Here is a 12092-nt window from a genome sequence, read left to right on the forward strand (position 1 = left end):
CGAAGAGGGGGAGAGGGAGGGATGTTGCCGGGGAGGGTGGAGGCTGACGGTGGAAGGGAGGGGGATGCGGCGGTGGAGGAGGAAGGGGTGGGGGTGGGGGGTGGGGGGTTGGGCCTGGGCTGGGGTGGAGGTGTGTTGGGTTGGGTTAGTGTTTGGGGTAATGGTTATGGTTAAATTAGGGTTATGGTTAGGGTTAGGGTTAGGGTTAGATTAGAATTAGGGTTAGATTAGAATTAGGGGTAGATTAGAATTAGGGTTTAGGATTAATAATGGCAAAATTGTAAATAAAGCTAACGGTTGCAGTTAGAAAAAGGTATTTGGTGAACGTTTTCGGAAACTTAGGGGTATATGGTGCATTTCTGGAACATTGATGATATATTGTGAATTTGTTGATTTGTCAGGGTATTTGGTGAAAAAACCGAAAAAAAATCAACTGAAAAAATGCACGTTGGAATTGTGAGTTGCGACCGGGTGAAGGCATCGGGGTTTCATTGAATCTCTCAGCTCCTCTCAATCTCTCTCCTCTAGACGCTCAATTCTTGCCGACAACCGACGTCCGACCGACGGGAAGACCAAAGCGGCAGTTAGGCAGAACCTAGAGGCACGGCGTCACGCGGTGAGGACTTCGCCGCCTTGGAACTTTGAAGTTCGACTCACAGACCTCAGACCACAGTGATTTGTGTTTAAGTTTTTTATTTTTGTGTTTCAATCTTCTTCTTTTTTTTTAAACTTAATTTCGAGTTTTGTGTCAAAATTTGTTGATCAAAATCTCCTTTATGCATGTAAAATTGTAAATGCTCTGCAACTCTCTCACATTTGTCTTGGTATTTTACTTAGTTCATGTTGACTTGTTTTTAGGGTAAATATTTTTGATTAATTGTGTTTGTGACTTTTTATATGTTTTTCCTTCTTTTCATTCTTGCCATAATTTCCCCCCAATTTCTGGGTTTTTCTTCAAGTTTCACTGTATAGTTTTTACTTAGTAATGATGTATATTTCACTGTATAGTTTCTTGATTGATGTACCCTTTTGCTCAATTGTTTGCCGCTTTGAAATGAGTGATTTTGACGGTTTTTAATTTTCGGGTTTGTAAATAGATTATAAGGTTGATGGAAATTTAATCTAAAATTGGAATTTCTGGTCTATTTAGGTTGATGATAATGGCAAGAATTTGGTCTTTGAAGTTGAAATCGCTTGCTGGGTCAATTGTTCATTTACCAAATTCACTTACATCTCGGTCTTGTAATGCTTATATGAAATCTATGAGAACCGACAATGATCTTCAAGGTCGACCAATATTTGGCTACTTGAGTCATCATTACCACACTCATAGTAATGATAGATTCTTGAAATTTGAGTTTAGAGCTTACCCCCAGTTAAGCAAACCCAGTTACGCGGCTTACGCCTCAGCATTTTCACCCACGTCGAGAATTCGGATCTCGGATAGAATTTCGTTGACACCGATGTCGGGTTTTCTGACATATTCATCCTTCACTAGTGGTAAGGGAGATAATAAAGGGATTGAAGTTCCGGAAGCTTCTAAAATCGGGGATGCGGATGTTGGAAGTAGTGGTGGAATTCTTGGGAATATGGAGTGGACTGATAAAATTAAAGATGCCTGGAAAACTGTAACAGATGCAGCAACTGTCACTGGGCAAAAGGCCAAAGAAGCATCTGATGAGTTAACTCCTTATGCACAACAAGTTCTGGATTCTCATCCATATCTTAAAGATGTTGTCGTACCTGTTGGTGGCACATTCATGGCTGCTTTACTTGCTTGGGTGGTCTTGCCAAGTCTTTTGAAGAGACTCCACAGGTACTCTAATCATGGATCAACTGTTTTGCTGTCGGGAACTGGAAGAGTTTTCGCAATTGAAGTACCATACGAGAAAAGTGTTTGGGGGGCATTGGAGGATCCTGTGCGCTACTTGATGACTTTCATGGCATTTTCTGAGATGTAAGCGTTGTTGATGGTATATTATTATTGGGTGTTTGTTATATTACATAATATTTATTCAGTTAATCAATATAGCCCCTGTGGATTTGCAGTTTGTATTTGATAGCTCCAGATGCTGTCACATCTCATTTTATTTCACAAAATTGGAAAGCGCCTCTTGTCCTTTCGTTTGTATGGTTTCTACAACGGTGGAAAACAAATTTGTTTGCTCGTGCTTTGGCTGCTAAGAATCTACATCTACTTGATCAAGAAAGATTGCTTACTTTGAACAGAGTTTCCTCTGTTGGTCTTTTAGCCATTGGAGTGGTTGCTATAGCTGAAGCATGTGGTGTGGCTGTTCAGTCTATTCTGACTGTTGGTGGTATTGGTGGTGAGTGTTTTAATCTGAGCATGCTCTTCAACTCGTTTTCTTTAATATTTTAGAAGATTCACCATGAGCCTGTGTCGCAATATGAGCCTTGTGATAGGATAGATAGACAAAGACAAAGAGTGAAGACACTTATGTAGTTCTCTCTAGTCTCTACAATTCATGTCTCCTACTTCTGTTTTGTTATGATTATTACATATTCTTATGCGACGTTTGTCACTCATGCATGAAAATTGCATTTAGGACTTCTTTTGTTCTTAAGAATCGTCTGGTGCCTTTCCTAACTTTTGTATATCAACTTTCTTTTAAGTCGGAGGTATGATGACTTGTTTGTTAGTACTTTCCCCTTGGCTGGTTTGGCCCTTACGGTGTGTCAATAGTATTGTGAGGAGAGGTGGTGGGAGATGTAAAAATCTACTCCATGTCTTTTGAGCTCTACACTAAATTCAGCCAGTTTTATGTGAGAACCATCATATATCCTTGTTTCTGGATGTATATGTATGTCATAATTTATATTTTTCATTGATTTAATACACACTATGATATTCTTTTGGGGCAGAGTTCTTGCATTGCTCTGGAACTTGAAGGAATTCTATCCCTCTTCTTAATGAAGTTTACCTTTAATCTACTCCTTTGTTTCTTTTCTTCTCCATCTAGGAGTTGCAACTGCTTTTGCTGCGAGGGACATCCTTGGTAACGTGCTTAGTGGCCTGGCTATACAGTTCTCAAAGCCGTTTTCCCTTGGAGACACCATCAAGGTATGCTACCAAAGTCTCCTTATGTCAGTTTTCTGCAAGCTAAATTACTCCTTGTCTGTTGCTTATCTGTCTTATGATGCGAGGTAGTAATTGTTTGAAAAAATAGGTTTAGTCAGAGTCCGGTTATGTGCCTTTTGTTTTTAACATTTCTATGGGAACAAGCTCTTGTACTTGTTGTTTATTGCCGTACATCTGTATTCATTTCAGCCGCTTTATTTTCAGGTTCTTTCTTATGAGGTGTGAAGGGGGTAGCATACTGTACATGAAGTTGGCTAGATTTGAATTCTATCTATTTTATAAGAGTGTTGGCTTGTATATTTCTGAAACAATTTTTGTTAAGGTGAAAAGCTATTTTTACGTTTAATTGTGCAGCTCCAAGTCTGTTGAATTTATTGATTTATTCTTTTTCTTTATCCTTGTGTATGGTGTGTGTTTGTGGCTTGATTTCTTTGTGTGCTCCTTATATTTTGTTGTTAATTTTTGCAGGCTGGATCAATTGAAGGTCAAGTGGTGGACATGGGTTTAACTACAACTTCATTATTGAATGCTGAAAAGTTTCCCGTAATAGTTCCCAATTCTATGTTTTCTAGCCAGGTGAAAGCTTCTTTCCTCTAGCTCTGTCTATACCCAGTTTGTAGAATTTAGTGGTGCTTGCTTAGTTGGTTCCTTGATAGTGCCAATTTGCATTTCTGCATCTTTTAACCAGACTTGCCACTTTGGTGTTTTAACTTATCCTAAGAGAACTGATTGTGTTGTTGACTTCTTTATTTTGCATCTATTGAAAGTACAATAGTACATAGGCTTATACTAAATTATGAGTGCAATTGTAAATATATAATTTTGTTTACTTTTGGGTCATTGCAATATATGGCAGGTCATTGTGAACAAGTCGAGAGCCGAGTGGCGTGCTTTCATCAGTAGAATTCCACTCCAGTTCTATAATTTGGAAAAAGTTCCTGCGATTACAACTGAAATAAGTTCAATGCTACAGTCATATCCAAAAGTTTTTCTGGGACGCGAGGCTCCTTACTGCTATCTTTCTCGAATTGAGAATTCATATGCTGAACTGACTCTTGGATGCAATCTCAAACACTTGGTAATTTCCTTGCGCCCTAACGTGTACACACCTTTTCTTCATAATAGATCTTTTTTGAATTCGATGCAATTTAAACCTTTTTATTATCTAGATAACCTTTTAGCAAAAGGTTGAACCTAATTGTGTGCTAATTCCCTATGAGCAAAAGGTTTTAGATTCACATTATATAAGTGTGGCACACGTCAAATTTTGTGCCAGAACCGAGTATAAGAGCATTGATACACATGTCACTCTCCCTCAAGCAAATTAATTTTAGTATAACACGAGCTTGTTTGGTGGTAAAATCTTGGTTATCGTCCAGATTATGTTCTTCTTGAGTATATATGGTCCATTGGATTATTTTGTATATCAAGGCTCAGATATTATGTATATATCTTATATCTGACTGATAAGTTCGAGGTTATAATTATTTGACAACCAGGGCGGTTGAATATATTCACTTAAACTTATTATACTTCCTTCTTTGTCTATCAATTGCAACGTTTCCCTTATTTGGATGTTTTACATTAATTAAAACATTTGCCTTATTTGATAATATCTTCTTTCTGACCTATCACATGGGTCCCCCTTTTGTCTATCTCTATCTCTCTCCTCTTCACATGACTTTCTTACAAAATGTGTCAATGGGTGATGTTGCAATAATAGTGGAATGGAGGAAGTATATATCACATTATCATGATAGTATATGCTCAATAGGTGACAATGGCTTCGTGTAACAGGCAAAGAGTTCCTTTTTACGTTCTGTGCTAGAAACTATTTTTCCTAGCTTTATCTTGCTTGTTAGACTTGAATTCATTTATTTTGAATCTCTTTCTGGTGAATGTAGAGCAAAGCAGAGAGGTATTCCACAGAACAAGATATCCTTCTACAGTGCATCCAGATAGTGAAGCAGCATGGTGCTTTGTTGGGCAGTGCACAACAAGATCTGATAAGCCAATGATTTTTGTTACAGAGGAACATCCAGCAGTTAGGTGTTTGTCATCCTGACATTATTAGCGCCAATACATGCATTTATGATTCAACTCTACACTTGAGCCTGCAATCACGGTGCACTTTCTTCTTGTCTTTCAAATTTCCTTTTTCTGTCCAAACTGTTTTCTTGTAATATAGGCTAACATGGATTTCATGGAGAACTGCCTTACATCATCTTCCATAATTAGGAACCTCACATTTGTCTATAGTCAAACACTCGATAATCCTTAGGTGACTGTGGTTCCCTCCTTGTTCGGCTAGCTGAAGTGACGAAACCAATTATGAATTTTCAGCACTCACCTGTGTTCATTCTCGGAAAAGGTTAATGGGTTGGCCAATATAAATGGGAAACCCATTTCTTTGGGATTGTTCATGAAGTTAATGATAACCTTTTGTCTGAAACTTTTGCTGCCACAACTTATCCTGAAGAATGTTTGCTGAGTCGTGTATCCCAATCATTGATTGAGTTCAGTCCATAACCAGAATTGACTGTTTTGTTGTGTAGGAACATGATTACTAGAGAATGAAGATCATGCTAGGTATGGTAATTGATTGCAGATGGCTAGAGGAGTATAAATCGTGAGACAGAGGGGGAGAGACAAAGTGAGTTTATCAGTGTGTAGACTTTGACATGGATGGTGCTTAGTGTCTAATGATATCATGGTGGTGGTGTTAAGGGCAATTAAGGTGCATGAGTTTCTTGGGTTTTTGTCTTAAATTCTTTCAGGGTATAGATAAAAGGGAGGTCATGTATCTCAAATTTCCAGCTAATCCGAGTTTTTCGCTACTTTGGAATATATAGGCAAATCAAGTATTTGTTACCAGGTCATTCTCTAAAAGTTCGGAGTGTTTGAACTTCAATATGCGTATTCGTCTACTAGCCATGTCCTAACTGGTTATGATGATATACTCTCTCTCGGTGCCTTTCTTTTTCATCTTCTCTCCAAGAACTAAATATCCGTTTGGTAATCTAATTAGAAGAAACATGGCTTCTTGACATTCCAAAATTGTACACATAGTTATTACTTCCATATACAAGGAGTACCATTAATAACTAATAAGTATTGTAATATTAAAGACTCTGCATTTAGCCATCTACCTCTTTGGTGTTTTCCGAGCCACATGTTCACTGTTAATTTTTTTTCACGAAAAACCTCATCCCTGAACCCCGTTTTTCAATTGTCTATTCTTTTCTGATAAGCTGTGTTCTTTTGGCTGAATGAAGTTCATAGTGTTCATCATTGGCTCTCTCAGATAGATAGAAGGCGTGACACACCTAAGGTGATTACCATCGTTTCTCTCGTTGCAATTGTGCAAGTCAGTTGAGAAGGAAATAAATACAAGGATTTTCCAAGAATCATGAAAGGCCACATTTTTGTTGATTACGTCAAGCATCTGTCTTCATAACAGAGAAAACTCTTGAAAAATGGGTTACTTGGGGACATCAATTGTGAGACATCATAGAAACTGCTTTTAGAAGTGTTGAAACATCGTGTAAATTGTAAATCAAAGAGTGGGGAATTGTGTAGGTGTTTGTGCTATCTTAGTGTGTAAATTGCATTTGCAGCTTTTATACCCCTCTCTTCCCAAGCAAGTCTTGTGTGAAATGTTGTCATTGTCAATTGTCATACTAGCTTATTTTTGAAATTTTAGAGTTGCCTGGAGAAGCAGCTAAAAAAGTCGCTAAGGATATATATATATATTTTTTTTTTTTGAAAGAAAAGGGATTTCATTAATATTTCGCCAAACGACACTTACAAGTCATTTCTGAAAAACATAAAATTCTAATAGAAATACATATCACCTTAGAAATGTAAACATCGCAGATTTGACTTAATTTTGCATTAATAAAAATCTTCATCTGAAGCAATGTAATCTGTGAGTTCGCTCTGGTTCGGCATACGATCTGCAGATGCGGAAATTTTGGGATGAACATACTCCAATAGTCTTTCATAATTTTACAGAAGTTGTGAAACCCTAATTCTTTATGTTGACCCTCGAACTTCAACCAATGAGAATAATTTCTCATACCTAAAAACAAAAGAACCATACTCACAACTCCCATAGGGGAGAAGGAGATTTCCAAAACAGAAACTAAAAACCCCATAAAAGGGTTTGAGAAAATCTCATAAAGAGATACTAATTTATTGAATAAAACAAGAAAATGAACTAAAAACTGAAAATAAAAGGGAAAAAGGGGCTTACCATGGATGAAAACATCCATGGCAGCCCCCTAATTGATGAAGAAGGGGTAAGGGAGGCTAGGGTTTTAGAAAGAGAAAAGGAGAAGGGAGGCTAGGTTTTGCATACTTTTTCCGCTAAGGATATATATATACTTCCTTTGTTTACAATAGTTGTACTGTTTCATGTTTCACACTTGTTGATTCATGGTTTTAAATTTTAATATTTTCAATTATCAATAAATAAAAATTATAAAAAATAGATATTAAAAAAAATATATTGAGACGAATCTAATAAGATTTTATATGACTATGATTTTTCTAAAATATAAATCATCAAAGATAATTAAAGTGTAAGATGTGAATAGTAAATACTATGTAAATGGTGCAACTATTTCTAAACGGAGGAAGTATATTGAAATTTCTCCCTTCTTGGGAAAGTAATATTAAAAGAAGGTGATTGTTGAATAATGACATAAAAAAGATGGTTTTTTCGAGCCATTAAAAATACAGGATTTTGTAAATGGCAAAGAAAATATAATAGGATTTTGTAGATGGCAAAGAAAATATAATAGGATTTTATAGATCAAGCACTTTCTCTCAATTGTCTCTATATTATAAGTCTAATCTTAGTTAGGTTTACATGAATGAAGGATCAAGTTTATTTTTGTTGGATTTCTTACTTAAAGAGTATCAAAAAGGGTTGATATAAGAGAGTTCAAAATATGAACACGCTAAGCTTAGAATTTAAAAGTGGAGTTTATATAGAGTAGTTAGCAAAGTTTTGCGGGTAGTTACACTGATATTTAGTAATTGAGATCAAATTCCCTCATAAGTCATAAGTAACATGTTATTTTGGGAAGATCTAACAATAGAAGTGAATATCTATAATACTATTCCCTCTATTCAAAATATAGTTCCCATTTTATTTTGCAGTCTCCAATACATACTTTTGACCTATAATATCTTCTAGTTCTTATTAGTAAAAAATATAAAAAGTTAATATTATGAATTTATATATTAAGACGAATCTAACAAGACCCCTCATGAATATGTTTTTTGTATACATTAGTAAAAATATTTGGTCAAAGTTTTTAAAATTTGAGTCCCGAAATAGAAATGGGAACTATATTTTGGGACGGATGGAGTATTTGTTAGAGATTCATGGATTGGCAAAAGTGGAAAGACTAGTGGTTTTGTTGTAAATGATGATGACTTGTTTAATCCCTGACAATGAAATCAGTAAAAATGGCAAAAGTGGAAAGACTAGTGGTTTTGTTGTAAATGATGATGACTTGTTTAATCCCTGACAATGAAATCAGTAAAAATGGCAAAACTATGTCTGAGCCCGGGTTCGAACCGGGGACCTCTAGTGTGTGAGACTAGCGTGATAACCGACTACACCACCCAGACTTTGCTGTTAGAGTATTTAATATAAGATAATATACACTTGATAACAAACAAAACAATCAATGAAATACAATATAGACGTAACCTTCAATTCTTACTTCCATAATTTCTAATAAAGCACGGCAAAGTCAAGAAACTCTTAACATGATATAAGTACACCAGTATACTTCTCCCTGTTGATTTTTTTTAATTCGATTAATCATTGGTGGGAATACTTGATGTTATTACATAACTAGTATTTGGATCCGGGCGTTGCTCCGGGTTGGTATTGTGTTTCCGAACTTGATATTCATTTTTTTCCATTCCCATTAAGATATATTAAGGAAAACTCAACATTTAAAAGATACAAATATAATAATGTGGACACTTAAAGCATGGTTAAAAGTTGGTTCAGATGGTAATTGTGTCATGTTATAATAGCAAGAAGTCACAAGTTCAAATCTTGTTGCAAGCTAATTTTATTTTTGTTAATCGACATAGCTTAAATTATTCACTGTATTCAACAAGTGGTATATTCTCTTCTTAATATTGAACTTGAATATTTGCCTAATTGAGGTTGAGGTGGTGGAGTAGCGATATCCCCATCTGTTATCCTTGAGGTATAGGGATCAAACCTTATAGGACTCAATTGAGTAATTTTCCATATCCCCCCTCCCCCAAGTGGGTCTCCTTCATTTTACAAAAAAAATGTCTAAATTTAAATTAAAATTAGATGGTCTCTTATAAGACCTATACTTTTTGCACGTAGGTCACAATTTTTTTTGTTTCCATCTCTTTGCTTTCTTTAATTCCACAGTTTCCATCAACATCTTACTTATTTTAGAATAGATGATGTATGATACTATTACATGTAAGGCACTAAAGCTCCTATAATACACAAAAGTTTAATATTATAGATTCGTACATGAGATGAGGTTACAACATATTTCCTCCGTTCTTTTTATATTATAATAATTACTATTTTGGGTAGTTTCACATTTATTGCAACAATTTTAATTTTGGTATAAAAAGCAACATTAATTGACAATATTGCCTTAATTTATCTTATTAAAACCATCGTTAATTACTCACTTTGCTTTATAAAATTGCTTTTCTTTTCTAATGATGATTTCTCTCCTACTCTAGTTAATTACTCATTGTCCCAAATCCTTAAAAATTGTGTCCAAACACATTGTTCTAATAGAATAAAAAACAGAACTAGTATTAGTTCGGCTAAATTTTAATCAGATTAGGTCACCTTTAGTTTTTACTACTTATAACCTTCCATTTTGGCTGTTTTTTAGGACATTTTTGGACTTCTCCGGGCCTGGTCATATTTTCTCCCGAAACATTCCCACCAAAGTCGACGTGACTTGTGACGTTACGTGGGTGCTTGGCACCATTAGTGTTGCCTCGAAAAGCCTTTAACACACCCAATTTGTTCATTTCTCGTAAAACCTAAAATTGCCTCGAAATGAATGTAAAGGCATCTATATATTCGTTCCAAGCGACATGACTACTTTCCAATGATCTCCCATGTCCCTAGGAGACATCCCGCGACATTCAAAGCTCAGACCCCAGAAAAGTCAAAAAACGTGTATTATAACCTTCAATTTTGGTTATTTTTGGGACATTTTTGGATTTCTCCGGGCCTGACCATATTTTTTCACGAAACGTTCATAGGAAAGCCGAAATGACTTGTAACATTGCGCGGGTGCTTGGCACCATTAGTGTTGCCTCGAAAAACCTTTAAACAATTTGTTCATTTCTTGTGAAACCTAAAACTGTCTCGAAATGAAGGTAAAGGCATCCACATATTCGTTTCAAGCCACATAACTCATTTCCAATGACCTCCCATGTCCTTAGGAGGCAACCCGTGGCGTCCTTAGCTTGGACCCTAGGAAAGTTCGAAAGGGTGTATTATAACCTTCAATTTTAGCTGTTTTTGAGACATTTTTGGACTTTTTCGGGCCTGGTCATATTTTCTCCCGAAACGTTCCTAGAAAAGCCGACGTGACTTGTAAAGTTGTGCGGGTTCTTGGCACCATTTTATGTTGCCTTGAAAAGCCACTACTCACCCATATTCATTTCTCGTGAAATCTATAACTGCCTCGAAATGAACGTAAAGGCATCCACATATTCGTTCCAAGACACATGACTCCTTTCCAGTGGAGTTCAGAATCGGACCCAGGCAAAATCCGAAAGCGTGTATTATAATCCTCAATTTTGGTTGTTTTTGGGACATTTTTTTACTATTCCGGGTGTGGTCATATTTTCTCCCGAAGCATTCCTACCCGACGTGACTTATAGCGTTGCGTTGGTGCTAGGCACAATTTGAATTGCCTTGAAAAGCTTCTAAACACCCTCAGTTCATTACTCGTGAAACCCAAAATTGCCTCGAAATTAATGTATAAGCATCCACATATTCGTTCCAAGTCACATGACTCTTTTCCAATGATCTCCCATGTCCCTAGGAGGCATCGCGTGGCGTTTGACGCTCGGACCCCAGGAAAGTCCGAAAACGTGTATTATAACCTTCAATTATGGTGTTTTTTGGGACACTTTTGAATTTCTCCGGGCCTGACAATATTTTCCACCGAAACGTTCCTAGGAAAGCCGAAGTGACTTGTAACGTTGTGCGAGTGCTTGGCACCATTTTATATTGCCTTGAAAAACCACTTTTTACCCAATTTGTTCATTTCTCGTGAAACCTAAAATTACCTCGAAATAGCATAAAGACATCTATAGATACGTTCCAAGCGACATGACTCCTTTTCAATGACCTCTCATGCCCGTAGGAGGCGTCCCGTGGCGTTCAGAGCTCGGACCCCGGGAAATTCCAAAAACGTGTATTATAACCGTCAATTTTGACTGTTTTTGGGACATTTTTTTACTATTCCGTGCTCGACCATATTTTGTCCCGAAACGTTCCTAGGATAGCCGACGTGATTTATAGCATTGCATGGGTGCTTGGCACAATTTGCATTGCCTTGAAAAGCTTCTGAACACCCCATTTGTTCATTTCTCGTGAAACTCAAAATTGCCTCGAAATGAATGTAAAAGCATTCACATATTCGTTCCAAGCCACATGACTCCTTTCAAATGATCTCCCACGTCCCTAGGAGGCATCGCGTGGCATTCGACGCTCGGATCCCGGAAAAGTCCGAAAGCGTGTATTATAACCTTCAATTTTGGTATTTTTTGGGACATTTTTAGATTTCTTCGGGCCTGGCCATATTTTCTCCCGAAACGTTCCTAGGAAAGCCGAAATGACTTGTAATGTTGCGCGAGTGCTTGGCACCATTTTATTTTGCCTTGAAAAGCCACTATTCACTCAATTTGTTCATTTCTCGTGAAACCTAAAATTACCTCG

The 12092-nt window shown here is 36.7% G+C and overlaps 1 protein-coding gene and 1 non-coding gene across 8 annotated transcripts; one reads left to right on the forward strand and one right to left on the reverse strand.

Annotated features, from left to right (window-relative positions):
- Positions 1 to 464: 464 nt before the first annotated feature.
- LOC104887077 (mechanosensitive ion channel protein 1, mitochondrial) lies at positions 465 to 6507 on the forward strand. Of its 7 annotated transcripts, none has more exons than XR_007270896.2 (8): positions 471 to 687; positions 1151 to 1957; positions 2050 to 2327; positions 2982 to 3082; positions 3569 to 3676; positions 3957 to 4178; positions 5005 to 5225; positions 6376 to 6507. XR_007270896.2 is itself a non-coding variant. In XM_048638123.2 (8 exons), exons 2-7 carry the CDS (start codon positions 1155 to 1157, stop codon positions 5116 to 5118), a joined length of 1626 nt encoding a protein of 541 aa, XP_048494080.1. In that variant the 5' UTR covers positions 471 to 687; positions 1151 to 1154; the 3' UTR covers positions 5119 to 5149; positions 6376 to 6507. The 7 variants fall into 7 exon arrangements, 5 of the variants coding, with proteins under 5 accessions (XP_057251429.1, XP_048494080.1, XP_048494088.1 ...); XR_007270897.2 differs by having other exon boundaries at positions 6405 to 6507; XM_048638123.2 differs by having other exon boundaries at positions 5005 to 5149.
- A 2162-nt stretch (positions 6508 to 8669) lies between these two features.
- Positions 8670 to 8743, reverse strand: TRNAV-CAC (transfer RNA valine (anticodon CAC)). Its single transcript has one exon. It is a non-coding gene; the product is annotated as a tRNA-Val (tRNA).
- Positions 8744 to 12092: the final 3349 nt, after the last annotated feature.

This window comes from Beta vulgaris, chromosome 1 (assembly GCF_026745355.1).
Source record: "Beta vulgaris subsp. vulgaris cultivar EL10 chromosome 1, EL10.2, whole genome shotgun sequence".
NCBI classification, from domain to species: domain Eukaryota; kingdom Viridiplantae; phylum Streptophyta; class Magnoliopsida; order Caryophyllales; family Amaranthaceae; genus Beta; species Beta vulgaris.